Below are 17486 nucleotides of genomic sequence, written 5' to 3'. Positions count from 1 at the left end.
ATGTAGGTATACAGTGGCCAGGGCTGGATGGAATGTTGGACCAGCTCAAGTGTGCTACTTGTTGCCTCCTACAAAAATGGTGTAAGTACTGCTACTGACATTAATAAAGAGTCTCTACTATTCCCAAGTGAGAGAGGCCTGCATTTTAAAGCATACAGTTCTATTCCTTATGCTGCACGGACGTAGTTTAAATGACGTCCATTTTGCTATGGGTTTATTACAACACACACAGCCAAAAATATCCCCCCAACACTCAAGCCTCACCAGAGGAAATCATAGGCCATTTTAGAAAACACTGTGCACACGAATGATTAGCTTCTACGTGAGATACTCTCTGCACTATGGAAGCCCCCTTAAATGGAGCTTCCAGGAGTGGCTCCAGGCGAGGCAATTGTTGCCAAGCAGTGGTGCTAGAACATTTTGTATAATGGGGGTGCTGAGAGCCATTGAACCAAACTGTAAACTCTGTATATCATGGAAACCACTTCAAGATAGGAGGAAAAGTGCCATGGACTGAAAGAGATCCACTTATTACTATTATTTAAAATTTGGTAGACACACCCACTAGGGCTCAAGGGGCTAGGATAAATCTGTTATTTAGAAAGAAAGAATAGGGGTTAGCACTGGAGGTAAATATACAGTAATTTAGACACATTTTATAATGCCTAGTAATGCTCAGGAGCTTTCTCCAGCAGAAGTCTGAAGGAGTCTTTTATTCATCTAGAATCCCAATACACTTTCAGCTGTCTGAGTGGATTCCAAATCTTAAGAAAATTCATATAATCAATTTTTTTCTTCTCACATTTTTAAATGGCCACAAAGGCAAAAAAAAAGAATCAAAGAAATATATCTGTAAAGCTTCAATAAACGAGAGCATGAGAATTTTTTGCAACCATTATTTTTCTCCCAACCATACATGGTACTTTAGGGTGTTTTTATTCCATAAATTTGTTGCTCATCCCAAAAGCAGAATATGGTACTTGTTCTGATAACAACTACTCCGCAGTAGGTCTATTTTTAGTCATTAATAGTAACAAGGATGGGAAGTCCATTCCCTCTGCTGTGTAACAGCATTAACTCCTGTCCTGTTATAACTCTTGTTCTGGGTTACAAAAATATAGCCCTCTTTCAATATAACTATCTGAAGTGTAAACTTGTACTGCAGTTATTCTGTTCACTTGCCACCTATGGAATAGCTTGCTCCCGTACTGTGTCAGTGAAAGTAGAAAAAGGGGGTTGATGAACTGCAGACACACTAACTTCAATAGAAATACTGGAGACACAAACTAAAAGAATGTTCTTGCTGGATGTTATTCCAGTTCTGTAATGACTTGGGATTTTAATATTTTCTTGGTTATTGGGCAAATTTCACAGATCATTTCATTAATCTTTTAGTGGGATCAAAGCTCATTTCTATTTCTTTCTCCCCACTCTCCCTACTACTATGGGATATAAAGGAGCTTAGGATTTAGCTTCACATTCAAGATCCCATGGCTTTCCTGCAGCACACAATAAAGCTCACTGTATACACCAGCCTTTATGGATCCTTTCTCTGTCTCAAGCAAAGCTCAAGGTTGCTAGGTTCACAGTCCTTCCGTAAGGCTTCTCTCTATCATAGGTACTTATATGGTCCTCATTACAATAGTATCTGAATGCCTCACAATCTTTATCCTCACAAAAACCCTTTGAGGTAGGAAAGCATTTTATCCCCATTTTACAGATGTGGACCTGAGACACAGAAAGACTAAGTGACTTGCCCAGGGTCACACAAGTCTGCCAAATCCCAGGCTAACAGCTAATTCTCCTCTCCTGGAAGACTTAAATTGTAGACCAAAATCTATGTAGCCTGATCCTAAAATAAAGCCCCTCTTAAATGTCATATCTCCTTTTTTGAGCAGGATATGACAAGCAATGTAGCTTTTCTAAAGATTAAGTCTAGGGCTTCAATGAAAAATAAGTTTACATTAAACAAAATGCTTTCAAAATACTCAAACTATTAACTGAGCTAGCAATGTACCTCAATCTAGAGTGGTGTCCTTTTAAGTGTTTACTATAAAACTCTCATCAGTAGGAATCTGGAATAAACACCTCTTTTAAAAATGTGTTGTGCATTGACTGGAACAAGAACAGCTTTGGAGTTTGTGCATATGTTCAGTATGTAAAAAATGCATATTAAGATCCTGAATCAAATTCTTCTCTTACACCGGTGTAAATCCAGAGTCACATTATAGCAGGGCCTGTGAGTCTCCCACACATAACAAAAACATAGCATTAATACAAACATATCACAGTAGTTCTGGGGACAAGAGCCTTATTGATGTTTAGATAGTAAAGGGAGAAATGAGTCAAAGAATTCTTAAAACTTTTTTAAATTTTTTTTTCTTTCATTGATTCACAGCAACATTTTCTTTGTTTTTTCAATTAATCCTTTCATATAATTATGGAGTTAACGGATTTCAACTGAAGCCAGTAGGGAGCTGAAGCAGCATCTACATGGCTTCCGAAACAGCTTGAAATTCAGAGTACAAAAGACAATCACAAAGAGAAGGATTATAGTCATCCTAATGCAGAGATTTGCTTATTCACAGTATGTTTACTGAAAAATAGCTGGACTGTGATTATTCAAATACTAACATGCTGCCTGGTTAATGGCTGAATACCGCGAATATGCAAAATAACCTTATAGTGAGAGTGAATGAGAATCCCAACACCAGAATGAAGAGAACTGCATGCTTGAAAAAAAAGTACCAGTTTTAGCTCAGAACATAATAACGGCCATACTAGGTCAGACCAATGGTCCATCTAGGTCAGTATCCTATATTCTGACAAGGGCTGGTGTCAGACGGACTGAACAGATCAATGCAATTAACAGGTGATCCATTCCCAGTTGTCCAGTCCCAGCTTCTGCCACTCAGAGGTTTAGGTACACTCACAGAATGGGGTTATGTCCCTGACCATCTTGGCTAATGGACCTTGATGGACCTATCTCCATGAACTTATCTAATTTGGAAGCTGTACAGCCTTGTCACAGTCTGACTGCTTGAAAGAAAAAAATGTATGTGTAATACAAAGCATATTTTAAATAAATAGGGAAATACTTCTTCGCATATGGAATTCACTACTGGAGGTAATGATGCAGCAGAACACGAAGGATTTTAACAGCATTTAGATAATTCTGTGCCCAACAGAACATTTTCAGTTATACATGGTAAGAGGGGAATAATCAATACTCATGCTTTGGGGTGTAAACTGATTACTGCAGGACCTGGAAAGGAATATTTTCCCTATGTACAGCACCTTATAATTGGCCACAAGCTCACTGGGGAGAGGGGCTCATCTTTCTCTGAAGCAATAATCATATGCTTCATTGCCTGTACTGGTGGCAGGATGGGGGAAATTGGTTTTGCTTTGGGATGGCAAACTATATGCTTGCTACTAATACAAACAATTTCTTTACATCTACTTCATCACTCACATTCAGAATTTTAAAATGTATATTAGATCACCTCAACAATTTGTCTTTACTCATAAAAGTAAGTCCGTCTTCTATAGCTTTCATTGTTTTTCGCTTTCTACCATGTTAATAATTTTTTTAAAGAACTTTAGTAAGACTGTTGAATATGGCCATCTCTTGCTAAAGACCACACTAGCTAGTCTTGAATTAAGAGCTATCATACCCCTTAATATGGTTTATCAGATATTTATCACAACTGGTATTAAATTGTCTAATCTATGGTTTCTTGTTTGTCTCATATAAACTGCTATAGGAAAGATTATAGCACTAGAGTCAATCAGCTTCCTTTACCAATATACATATCAGATTGCAGTGATTCAGGGTAATGAATTTCATAACTGAAGAATGCCTACAAAGTTAAAATGCTGAGAATGTGCCCTCCACAACCAGCATGCAAAGAGTTAGCTGGAAGAAAAACAGCATTGCCCCTTTAAGAGCTTCTTACCAGGGTAAAGAGAAGGGGGAAAGTTTACAGGGATGGTCAAGAAGGGCAGGAAGCAATTGGGGGCAGGTCAGGAGAAGATCACTGCACTATCCTTCCTGCTGACCAGAAGATTGTGTGTGTGTGGGGTATTTATACATCATGCAGCCCCGGATAGGTTCTCTTTACCAGGATCTGGCTGCCAAGTGGTGGCTCCAGGGCATTTTGTCCTGGAAATAGCAAAACCCAACAATTTTAACCATAAGGGTTAATAAAGAGATGAAAGAGGATTTGAGGGTTTTGGAGCAGTTTCTAAATCAACAGAGTGTCTTTTTGGAGGGAGGAAAGGATGGCAGAGGCATATTTTAAAGGTTCATTCAGATGCATTGAGAGGAACAGGTTTGGAGCATTTTATCAAGACAGGTGGTATGCCCAGAAATGGCCCTTAGATTGGAGACAAAGATTGGTATAGTGAAGGATATACGACTCTTGGAATTCTTTCCCATTTTGGTAGCAGTAACTATTTGAGGAACATATTTTGGAAACAAAAAAGTGCAATTTTGTGATGACAACTTTGCCATGGTACATGTTAACAATCACCAGTCCTCCAGATCTCCGAGGGCCATGAAGTTGGTAAGGGCATTAGGATTCTAGTGGCTAAATCTTAACATATGTTTTTCTGCCAAGCATATGCCCGGGATTGATAATGACATAGCCAATGTGTTCTCTCAAAAGGTAATAACAAAATGTTTTTTAAGTACATCAGAAGCAAAACAACCAGTGGGGCCCCTGGATGATCGAGATACAAAAGAAGCACTTAAAGATGATAAAGTCATTCACTAAATGAATTCTTTTCTTCAGTCTTCACAGCTGAGGATGTTAGAAAGATTCCCAAACCTGAGCCATCTTTTGTAGGTGACAAATCTGAGGAATTGTCACAGATTGAAGTATCACTAGAGGAGGTTTTGGAATTAATTGAGAAATTTAACAGTAACAAGTCACCGGGACCAGATGGCATTCACCCAAGAGTTCTGAAAGAACTCAAATGTAAAATTGCGGAACTATTAACTATGGTTTGTAACCTGTCCTTTAAATCAGCTACTGTACCCAATGACTGGAAGATAGCTAATGTAACGCCAATATTTAAGAAGGGCTCCAGAGGTGATCCTGGCAATTACAGACCAGTAAGTCTAACATTAGTACTGGGCAAATTACTTGAAACAACAGTAAAGAATAATATTGTCAAACACATAGAAGAACATAAATTGTTGTGCAAAAGTCAACATGGTTTCTGTAAAGGGAGATCATGTCTTACTAATCTATTAGAGTTCTTTGAGGGGGTTAACAAACATGTGGACAAGGGGGATCCAGTGGATATAGTGTACTTAGATTTCCAGAAAGCCTTTGACAAGGCTCACCAAAGGCTCTTACGTAAATTAAGTTGTCATGGGATAAGAGGGAAAATCCTTTCATGGATTGAGAACTGGTTAAAAGATAGGGAACAACGGGTAGAATAAATGGTATATTTTCAGAATGGAGAGGGGTAACTAGTGGTATGCCCCAAGGGTCAGTCCTAGGACCAATCCTATTGAACTTATTTATAAATGATCTGGAGAAAGGGGTAAACAGTGAGGTGGCAAAGTTTGCAGATGATACTAAACTGCTCAAGATAGTTAAGACCAAAGCAGACTGTGAAGAACTTCAAAAAGATTTCACAAAACTAAGTGACTGGGCAACAAAATGGCAAATCAAATATAATGTGGATAAATGTAAAGTAATGCACATTGGAAAAAATAACCCCAGCTATATATACAATACGATGGGGGATAATTTAGCTACAATTCATCAGGAGAAAGATCGTGGCGTCATCATGGATAGTTCTCTGAAGACGTCCACGCAGTGTGCAGTGGCAGTCAAAAAAGCAAATGGGATGTTAGGAATCATTAAAAAAGTGATAGAGAATAAGATGGAGAATAACTTATTGCACTTATATAAATCCATGGTATACCCACATCTTGAATACTACATACAGATGTGGTCCCCTCATCTCAAAAAAGATATACTGGCATTAGAAAAGGTTCAGAAAAGGGCAACTAAAATGATTAGGGGTTTGGAACGGGTCCAATATGAGGAGAGATTAAAGAGGCTAGGACTTTTCAGCTTGGAAAAGAGGAGACTCAGGGGGAATACGATAGAGGTATATAAATTAATGAGTGGTGTGGAGAAAGTGAATAAGGAAGTTATTTACTTGTTCCCATAATATAAGAACTAGGGGTCACCAAATGAAATTAATGGATAGCAGGTTTAAAACAAATACAAGGAAGTTCTTCTTCACTCAGCGCACAGTCAACCTGTGGAACTCCTTGCCTGAGGAGGTTGTGAAGGCTAGGACTATAACAGGGTTTAAAAGAGAACTGGATAAATTCATGGAGGTTAAGTCCATTAATGGCTATTAGCCAGGATGGGTAAGGAATGGTGTCCCTAGCCTCTGTTTGTCAGAGGGTGGAGATAGATGGCAGGAGAGAGATCACTAGATCATTACCTGTTAAATTCACTCCCTCTGGGGCACCTGGTATTGGTCACTGTCGGTAGACAGCATACTGGGCTGGATGGATCTTTGGTCTGACCCAATATGGCCATTCTTATTTTCTTATGATTTCAGATGGACAAATATCAGAAACTAGCAACAGGGAGCAATCAGAAACCAGAACAGATGCCGGTAGTACTCTGGAAACTTGACGTATTACAGCTCTCAGGAATGTACAGAGATCAGTACAGGAATATTAATGATTTTGTGAAATTTCAGAGGAGGGAAGGCCTGTCAATAACATACTACTCTACTGTACTGGAATACATGGTGTCATCTACTCTTGAGCCTTATGTTGCCAGTAGAATGAGGGGTTACTTGGATCCTTGTGGTAGGTTCTTAGTCCAGAGGTTTTTAGTAGAGTAATCTCAGGACATGGGTCCTAGAAAAGAACCATGTTCTCCCATCACTGTTCAAACACTTGGGTCCAGTCCACACTACAAACCTATAACAGTATAACTGCGTCGCTCAGGGTTGTGAAAAATATACACCCCATAGCAATGTAGGTTTCAGAGTAGCAGCTGTGTTAGTCTGTATTCGCAAAAAGAAAAGGAGTACCCATGGCACCTTAGAGACTTTACAAATTTATTCATGGTGACAATTGTCATGAAAGGTTTTCTTCCTTTCCCCCCCCTGCTGCTGGTGATGGCTTATCTTAAGTGATCACTCTCCTTACAGTGTGATAAACCCATTGTTTCATGTTCTCTGTGTGTGTGTGTGTATATAAATCTCTCCTCTGCTTTTTCCACCAAATGCATCCAATGAAGTGAGCTGTAGCTCACGAAAGCTTATGCTCTAATAAATTTGTTAGTCTCTAAGGTGCCACTCCTTTTCTCATAGCAATGTAGTTATACTGATTTAACCCTGTGTACAAACAGCGCTATGTTGGTGGGAGAACTTAACTTGCCAACATAGCTACTGCCTCTCGGTGAGGTGGATTAACTAAACCTACTGGTGAGCTCTCTCCCATCCGTTTAGAGCATTTTCATTAAAGCGCTACAGCAGTGTAGCTTCACCAGTGCCGCTGCACTGATGCAGCATTTTAAGTGTAGACTGCTCTTAGAGATTTGATCCAAGTTCTCAACCAAATATGCAGAAGCAGCCAGGAGGCTGCCTTGTTCAAAGCTGCATTCCTGGTAGCAATTTTTGGAGCTTTTAAAGGCAGTGAACTAATGCCTGTGTTTGCAAGGGATACTTTGGGAAGGACTTTGGAGTGGAAGGATTTACAATGGGAAGTGCAATCAGTTTTCTAAACCATGAGGATTTCCAAAACTGATCAAGTGGGCAAGGTGAGTCCATATAGCTACATCTGTGGGGTGAGGCAAGGAATTGCCCAGTAAGAACATTAAGGATTTATACAGCAATGAGACCCATATGACCCCTCTTTATACATGGTGATAGAAGGCTCCTCACAACTTTGTTACAGTTTTCAAAAGGGGCTTTCAAAGCTGGGGCTACTGGTGCAAGAATTTGGTTCCCACTTTTTCTGATTGGGGGTGCAATAGTTGTGGCTCATCTAGGGCTAGGGGCCACAGCAATTCAGGCAATGACATTCAAGTATACATAAATCAGAGTTAATTTTCTTGTACTTCCACTTTCAGAATCATGCAAACAGGCCAGGTGAGCAGTGGTGTGGACCTGCAGGCACAATATTTTATACTGGGCACACACTGGGCATACTTCCAGGTTGGTGAGCAGTTCACATCTGGGCCAAGAGAGTAAGGCAATCCTGAGCTGGCATAGAAGCAGAGGTGTGCTATTGGACCAGCTGATGTGTGCTGTACACTCTTTGGGAGCAGATACCGGATGCAAATATGTTACACTTTGGTTAAAAACAAAAACAGGAAGGAATCAGTGAATATCTGGGAACCAGGCAGAAGTGTGGGAGGCAGCTAAGCATTTTGCTGGTGCCTCTTTCTAGCAGATGTCCTGGCCGGTACTCAGTATAGAAGAGGTATGGTTACTGGATATAATGTGTTGGAAAAGAGTTTGAAGGAAAGCATCTCTTAAGGGAGCTGAGTAAGTGCAGTTTGCACCTTCTACATCTCATCAGCAGGGAGACGACCTCCCTCCGGTTTCTAGACTCCTTTAAGGAAGCTGAGGAAGGGACTTGGGGCTCCTACATCTGGAAAAGCAGGGAACGGATGGGCACTCCCACATATTACAAATGAATAAAGTTGCAGCCTAATTAAATGACATCTATTACCTCCTGTCTTTTTTCTGGTGTGGTCGAACAATGAACTTGGTTAAACCTTATACCTTAAACATTTATAACAGATTGGATTATAGTATCCATGCAATAATGACTTTAATGCATAAAATGACAAAGTTACTGGAGCAAAAACCACAATATAATAGTGACAAGTTAAAAATAACTGAGATTAAAAAACAAAAACAAATAATGGGTCACAGTGTAAAACTTTATCCACCCATATATCAGGATCAGGTGACACAAGATCATCAGCTCAGATGTTATATCTGATTTTAATCAGCTGGAACATTAAACAGATGCATGTTAAGAATATTTTAGATTTCAAGCTCAGCACAAATTACTCATTTTACTTTCAACTGTTTTATCTTGAAATGCTCAGTTTCTTTGTAATGACGTAAGGTGCCCAGAAAAGGTAACCCAGTCACTTCAATAGATGGACACCATGCTTCCTTTAAGATATGATCATTTATATTTAAACATTCCTTCTTAACGAACAGTGATGTAATACAATTATTTTAGTTTAGCACCTAAATGCTTAGGGTTTCATTTTGGCCTCAGTTCCCAATATTAGTACTGTGATGGGGTGTATCAACCCCATAGTGGTGCAGCAGGGGTTAACCCTTCTCTCTTGGCCAAGGAGGCGATGCCCCCTCAGCTCTGTTGGGCATGCTCCAACTGGAGACGATATAAAGGGCAGCAGAGCAGCTCAATATGGGCTGACTACCAGTGAGGAAGGAGCTAGGCTGCTGACACCTGGGGGAGGAATGCTTGCACTCCAGGACGTGGAGGCCAGCCAGATGAAGGGCTGACAGCAAATGCCAACCAAAGCACATAATCGTCTTTGAGACAGACATAATCTAATAAGCATTTCACTGTCCTCCAGAAATACGTCAATCTGTATTGAAAAATATCTGCATTGAAAAATTATGAAAATTGGGTATGTTTAGAGCAGTGTGAACCTCTGACTTCAACTGTATATGTAGTTAGAACAAACCAACTATGACTGAAGTTTGACCTGCAGCTGTGAACCAACAATGATTTGACAATGAAGTGCCCAAAAAAGCCAGAGGGAATTCTCTTCCCTTTATCTGGATACCCACAATTTTTAACAAGCTACTGCTTATGCTGTATTTTGAGTTTGTGACTGATTGGTTTGGTCACATGGGACATGTCACATAGTATATCCCCCATGTATCTGGTTGACTGAATCTATCTCATGTGATCTATAATATAAACCCAACATAAAATGAGCTATTTTACTTTCACCCAAAAAGTAGGGCTGTTTTTCAGGTGATTTGACTGGAAATATTCAGCAAAAAGTGTTATAGCACCAGCATCTGTGTTATTTTGACAACCAGTGGCCTAATACATTATCTTCCTCTTCCTGGGAATTTTTGAATTTGTCTCTTCTATTTTTGATGACAAATTATATCCCAGTTATACAAATATTCCCATATTTGAAATGCTCTCCAGTTTAATTATAGGAAGACCAACGTTTTCAAACCTAAATAGCAATTTAGGAGCCTAAGTGTGTGGCCTGATTTTTGAAGTATTAAGGACCTAGCAGCTCCCATTAATTTTAACTGGAAGTTGCTGTGTTCTCAGAAACTCTGAGAGGTGTATTTTGGATTGGAAAGAGTGGGGGGAATGTGTCTAGCAGTTGGATACCTGTGCTTGTGGAGTACATGCTTGAAGCATTCTAGTGTTGCCAACTTGATTTTACTGCAAGGATTGCAAGGTTTAGCATTTTTCTTTAAGCCCTAGTGCCTGGAGTGAGAGTGAAAATCCCAGCTTTCATTGTTTAAAAAAACCCAAATTTTTCTAGTCCATGTGAAGAAAAGCTTTAAAATGTGAACAGTAAAGGCTCAAAAGCCAGAAAGCAAATAAAAGGAACCCAACATATATTCTCATGAGTCTAGGGGGCCAATTCATGATTTTTGACTAATTTATAGTTGTGATGGTGGTAATACTGTGCACTTACAACTTCCTACAGTATGCTTTTATCTTCATACTGTCACCCTAGGCTCCTCATACTAAGCAAATTATTGTTATGCAATAGTCTTAATGCAATACTTTTGTTGTTAGAATGCTTCTAGTCCGGCTTTTTGTTTCTTAAATCACCATCCAGGAGGAATTTTTAAGTATCTAAAAACATCCTGGATTTTTATTATTTTTCCCAAAGAAGAGTTGATCATTCAAGAAAGAGAGTGAATGTTGATCACTCGAGAGAGTGCCTGCTTTTTCCCCCAGCTCCCAGCGTGGCTGGGAGGGAGGGGGAGGAGGGGAACATGGTGTGCTCAGGGGAGGAGGCGGAGCCGGGGCGGGGATTTGGGGAAGGGGTAGAGTTGGGGCAGGGAGGGGGCGGAATTGGGGCAGGGACTTTGGGGAAAGGATACAGTTGGGGCAGGGCCGGGGCTGGGGGGCACGAGCAAATACCACCCCCCCCCGCCTGTGGAGTGTCCTCTTTTTTGAATGTTCAAATATGGTAACCCTACCTTTGATGGTATTTTATTTACACTAAATAGAAACAATACTGTCTCTCTAAAAAGGAATCATATGAGCTACCTCTAAGTACCTTTCCCCCAGGACCTCCAGAAGCATCCTTCCTGCCTCAGTGCTCCTGCTCCAGGAGGCCAAATGCCTTCAGCAATTATGCACATATGGACAGCTCTGTCCTCTATGGCTTGGCTTGTAAAAGGCATAACAGAACTCTACATGTCATTTTCTGCGTTCTAATTGAGACCTATTCAGCAGAAGGGTCAAATGGCTGTGGAAGCACATATGTGTATTATAAACAAAATTTGCCATATGGTACCTTTGGACTAAACTTTTTAATGCAACAATTACACTTTTATCATGTAAACTTGTGTCTCAAAAGAAAATTTTATATTTCAATTAGAAAAGAAGATCAAAACTCAATTGATGATTGAGTTATACTGTGAAAACAAAATCCCTTCATGTATTTCCAAGCAGGAAAGATTATGTCTTTAGCAATATCAGGAAACAAATACGTTACTCTATGAGCATCTGCAAAAGCATTTTGTATTGTGAAAACCCATTTTAGATTACTTCAAAAACTGAAGTCTAATACACTTTTCTGACTATGAATCTAATATAAAGTAATATAATAAAGCTGTGATTCAAAAAAGCTTCCTTCAAAATATGTAAACATTATATCCTTAAGTACTGGATAATATTTTAAGTAGCCATGTTACTCCTTCACCTTTCCAAACAAAATATTGTTTTAATACTGCTAACTTTACCTTAGTATATTGCTCACGCTCATATTCTTGGCTAGAACCAGACCCTGTTGTCTGATTATAACGATGCACTTTCATTTTCATCTGTCGCGTTTCCTCCTCCACTACTAAGCTTGCTGTAAAAACACATAATGGAAGCCTATTAAAAGTGGTGAAAAACTTCTAAATAAATAAATGGTTTAGCAGCAATTTTGATCTTATTTCCATCTCAACAAAACAAAGAAATATACAAACAGTACAATAACAAGCAGGGTGTAAACACTGAACAGAGGAAGGCTAATATGAATAAATCTAGTACTTCAGACTCCTAGAGTCTTTACCTGAAAATGGATAGATATCCAAATTTCCCATATACTATCAAGCTAGTGTAATAGATGTCAAAAGAACAAAGGAATTTAAATTGATAGGCTGAACTATAAACTTGTTAAGCCCTCTGGATGCAGAGAATATACATAATGTCTTTCTAACCACACATTTGTTGACTGTGAAAAATGTTATCGTTGTTTTCTAAGTGTTAATATACTGCACAGATAATACTAAAAATATTTAAATAAGAAGTTAATCCCTACCACTATCTTCCATCACAATAATTGTTTACTATGACTAAAACATTCATAAGGAGGAACAATTTTCTCTATCTGACTATAAAACATACAAAATAATTTGCATAATTTTTGCTTGCTGTGCCTCATGGATCCTTAGAGAGACAGTATTTGCTTTCCCATGTTTCCTTTTTTATTTTTGGCAAAGAAATAATAATATAATAATAATAATGAAGAATGTTTTCTTGCATTTTTACTTTTCCTCACTGTAATATGTACTGTTCTTTTTTTAAAAAAAAACCCTAAAAACTGTAGTATTACAGAGAACATTCTTTTCTCTCCTTGAAAGTAGTTAGCAGATAGTACTGAATATGTTTGCAAATATACCTTTGAAAAAATAAAGGAGGGAAGATGTGAAAGATTGTGTGTGTGCTTGGGTGAATGCACACATTTATTCCACTATTTTTGCTCAGTATTTGGTGGCTGTTTCTATAGAAAAGTTCCTCCAGTCAAAAGAAGCAAAAGAAATTAACTGCTACATATATTTCTCTTAAAGGGCTATATATTCTGCCATCCTTACTCACATTAAGTAGCACCTTACTCCACAAGCAGTCGTACTGGAAACAATGAGATTACTCTCAGAATATAGTACTACATAATATGAGTACAAGTGGTAGAACTAGGCCCCAATAATCTTATAGTGGTCACTATACTTAAAGTTACATAAAGACTTCCATTATGACTGTCAGTTTTTACATTTTGTGCAAAAATTCTACTTTTCATCTGAAATATTCTTGCTTTGTCTCACAGCGAAGATGATTTTTTAATTTCGAAAAATCTGAGCACAGTCCTTTCTCCCTACTTTTGAGTTACACATGGCTTTATTAATTTATTTTCTGATGTCAAGAGGTTAATTTCTTTTTTACACATGCATCTCTCAAATACTGATGAATTTTAAAAATAAAAAAATTCAGGTGATTAATCCCTGAGAGTTAATACCCAGGACAGTGAGGGAAAACAAAACATATCAAAATAAAAAGCACTGAGTTATAAGTCACTGAAAAAAATCAGTTTTACAAGCATAAAATTCAGAATGTCTACTAAGTTTAAAATTAATACACTATGGTATTTACAAGTCTGCACTGTGAACTAACAGAAGAGCTCTGTGTAAGCTTGTCTCTTTCACCAACAGAAGCTGGTTCAATAAAAGATTTTACTTCACCCACTTTGTCTCTCTAGATATTGAGGCTGTCGGGCTTTGTGTTGTTTTATTGTGGAGTTCTATATACGCCTACATTTTTTTTCTTTGCAAGTAAGAAATATACAGAAATCAATATGAAGATTAGGGTCAGCTGTTCAAAACTGTGAACAACTGCCCAAACAATGATTGTGCACCTACCTATCTATTGCGCTTGAGGGTGTAAACCATGGAATGTCTATATGCTGGCTGGGTACAAGCAAATGCACAAGTGCACAATTTTGAACATCCCTTTTCTCTACTTTTATTTTTTAAAAATGGGAAAATTAAATAAAACAAATTACATTAATGATCTGATATAGTTATAATTTTAAATTCTAAAGGCAAGAAATGCAAAAATCAAGGTTGTTGTAGTAACCTTTAATATCCACACATTATGGAGGGCCCAGTCTGGCAAATCCTAGACTTGCAGAATGCCACATTGGGCCCACAGAGTATTCTGGATTACTAATCATGCTGGGAAATGTGTACCTTAATAGTAAGGGTCCAGTTTTACCATCAGATATGCAAGTACAACTCCAATTGACTTCAATGGAAGTTGCATGGAGGTATCTGAGGGCAAAATTGAGTTCTCTACATTAAATTTTTAAAGATGCATTATTCTGCATTATTCTTTTTCTGCATCTGCAATAAATTGTGGGGAGAAATGAGAGGATTACATTAGATCACTACTCTACCTATTTTGCTTGTGCCACCAAGGACTGACATCTTAATCCCAGTATTTATGCCTGGAATTGATAATTATTTAAGCTTACATGAGAACCACCAGTGAGGATTGTGAATTGAATTAAAATTGTATCATAAATTTGGTTTTGTGCATAATTTAAGGTAATGGTATTAAGCCCACTGATTCATTATTCTTATATTCCTAAACAGGATATGTGTAAAATGCATATTTTATATATAAAATACAACTATGATACTTTGTAGCTTGTCTGCTATACATAAACAAACACATATCTGTTATGCATGTAACTGAATATTCTGAAAGGAGGTTCAATCAGATGTGAAGATTCAAAAATATTACTTGGTTATGTAATTAGTTTATTGGAAAAGTGTTGTTAGGTAACCCAGAGTTCACATGAACATTTAATGTACAGCTGCTTCTAAGAGAAATATGGTATATGTCCTTTCAGAATTTGTGTAAGTATAGAGGGTTGGGGTTTGGGGTATTTTTTTTAGCAACCTTGAGCACTAAGAGTATACACTAATTTACATTTTAAAGCATTAGATTCATAGACCTCTAACGTCCTCCTCATCAATAGTTACACAAAGTAAGAAGGCTACTCCAACTTTATGGGTGACATTCTGGCTACAGTGAAGTCAATGACAAAACTCCAATTAACTTCAATGGGGCCAAGTTTCACCCTTGTGAAACCTGTGTTCAGTGGTGGAAGCCACACCTGAGAGAAGTCCCACACTAAGGGTAGTTCTACACTGCAAAAAAAAGGTATGTTCTTAATTTGGGTTAGCTAACTAGGGTTAAAATAGTAATAAAGACAAAGCACCTTGGCTTTTAACTGAGAGCCTGGGATAGGGGAGCAGGTTAAACTCAAGCTGCTAACCCAAGTTAAATTGGAGTTGCTATGTCTTCACTCTTATTTTGACCTGAGTTTGCTAACGTGTTAGCAACATTGAGTTAAGAACACACCTTTTGTTTGCCATGTAGACATATCCCAAGTCTCATCAGCACCCACTGACTCAGGCAAAAAGTCAATATTATAACATATTAAAGAGGGGAACTGCACTAGGAAACTTTCATTGGGATTGTATGGTTAGTTCTCATTCACTTTCCCCAAAAGGAAGCACAGTTTGACAGTTCTGGTTGTAGTATTTCACAGACAACTGTTCATACGTCTAAAAATGTCAATTACATTAATTGTTTATATCTCTTCTTAATATTATACTCATTTATCAGGATTTGTATGTACTTTGGAGAAACCTATCTTTATGTATGTATTTATTTATTATTTTCCCCTCCCCCACAAAAAAGCATTACAATTATTTTTGGCCTATGCATTTATTTGATGAGAGTTCACATGGCGCATTTCAGCAGCTGTAGAGGTCAAAATCCACAGATGTATAGCTCAGAGGTATTCTGTTAGCCAGATGGCTATGGGAAAATTCTAAAGCCCTTACTCGTGAAGCCAAGTGGACTACTCACAATGGGATTGCAGGTCTAGGCCCAGAGCTTTTATTATTAGGGGTTTTCAGGCTCTTCTTAGGTAAACTATGTGAGAGCTGATGAACAATGATTCACATTATTCAGGACATGAAGAAGCATAAAGCATGAAGAAGTCGTGTGAAAGGATTTAAAATGTCAGGCCTCAACTTTATCAATTTTAACATATAAGGATGGAATGACTCCCCACCTCCCCAAATAGCCAGACATTAACTGTGTCCAGTGTGGGGTTGAATGGCCTCTCACCATACCACTAAGGAATGAAGCCAGGCTCCCTTTGCTAAATACTCCTGCTCAGTTCATGATTCAGCCCACTGTCTGGTCCCACGAACCACCTATTGAAGGTGGAAATGACAGTACAGACAAGAGAGAGCAGAGTCTGCAAAGATTTAATACCTTCTCATATCTCTCTTGGGTCCCATGGTTAGGTTCACCTCCAAGAACTGGCCTTTTGAAACTCTACATGCTGGACACTGGCTACAATTTGTGACAATATTTATTGACATACATTACTTCATCCTCTTTTATTTTTTTACCCTTCTTACCCCCACGTATCATACCTCCTGGAGGATGAAAAACCCACCAGATACCTCTACCGATCTTGTCTAGAAGAAATTAAAAAATGCTTTCTAACCTCAAAAGGCAATTGGATCAGATCCAGAGAAAACCTGGTAACCCTGCTCTAATAACAACACCACAAAACAAGACAGCTTTAAGTAGCAAGAATGGGTGTTCTGAGCCCAAGAATGCTTAAATACACAAGGAGAGGGGTTTGCTGGGACCAATTTGTGCTCCCTCCGGTACCTACCATATACACCTGAATTAGCTAATGTGTGACTATGCTCAATGCTCTCCAGCACCAGCCCCTACCGACATATGATCTCTACATGTATTCTGAGCAGGGAGAGAGGAAAAGGAGGCACATCCTTTCACCAACTTGGACCCTTGGATGTAGCGATTGCCCTGCAAGTCTTATCCCACTAAGTAAGGAAGTGGAATTCAATATAAGCCTTAAACTAACCAATACCAGTAAAATGATACTGTATTAATAGATTACTGCTTATATATTCCTGTAGAAAGATTTGGGTTGGAATTTTCAAAAGTACCTAAGCAAGTTAAGTTCTTAACTCCCTCTGAAATTCAGTGGAAGTTTGGAACCTAACTCCCTTAAGTTCTTTTGGAAACATTAGCCTTAGGATATATGTTTAATGTGTTGCACAGGACATTATATATGTGTCTTCTATTAACATAAAGAAATTCTGCATTTGTATGTTTAAGTATTTGGCTCCCCCTAAAGTCAAATGAACATCCAAGGACAGTTTGAACCCTAAGAGTTAAGGTCACTGTGCTGCCAATGTATCCCAAGGATTTCCTGAAGAATTTTCTCTTTTCATTATTTTTGGTAACTTTTGTTACCTAACATTTTTAGGCCATATTTTACACAGTGTTGTGCTGCTCACTGAGTGGAGGGGAAAACATGCAGTTATATTGTGCAGTTCATTCCCTGGCT

The 17486-nt window shown here is 38.4% G+C and overlaps 1 protein-coding gene across 48 annotated transcripts in view; it reads right to left on the bottom strand.

The window, feature by feature from the left end:
• Window positions 1-17486, bottom strand: part of RIMS1 (regulating synaptic membrane exocytosis 1) — a 490129-nt gene that overhangs the window by 95186 nt on the left and 377457 nt on the right. For 30 of the 48 annotated variants that reach the window (XM_043510457.1, XM_043510458.1, XM_043510461.1 and 27 more), the window contains one exon: window positions 11998-12110. The exons of the other annotated variants lie outside the window; for them this stretch is intronic. In XM_043510457.1, coding sequence (XP_043366392.1) covers window positions 11998-12110 — 113 coding nt within the window. The remainder of the gene's footprint in view (window positions 1-11997; window positions 12111-17486) is intronic. 48 annotated transcript variants of the gene reach the window in all.

Source organism: Dermochelys coriacea, chromosome 3, assembly GCF_009764565.3.
Source record: "Dermochelys coriacea isolate rDerCor1 chromosome 3, rDerCor1.pri.v4, whole genome shotgun sequence".
Taxonomy (NCBI): Eukaryota; Metazoa; Chordata; order Testudines; family Dermochelyidae; genus Dermochelys; species Dermochelys coriacea.
Note: the sequence above shows the minus strand (reverse complement) of the source record. Positions and strands in the feature narration are given on the sequence as shown.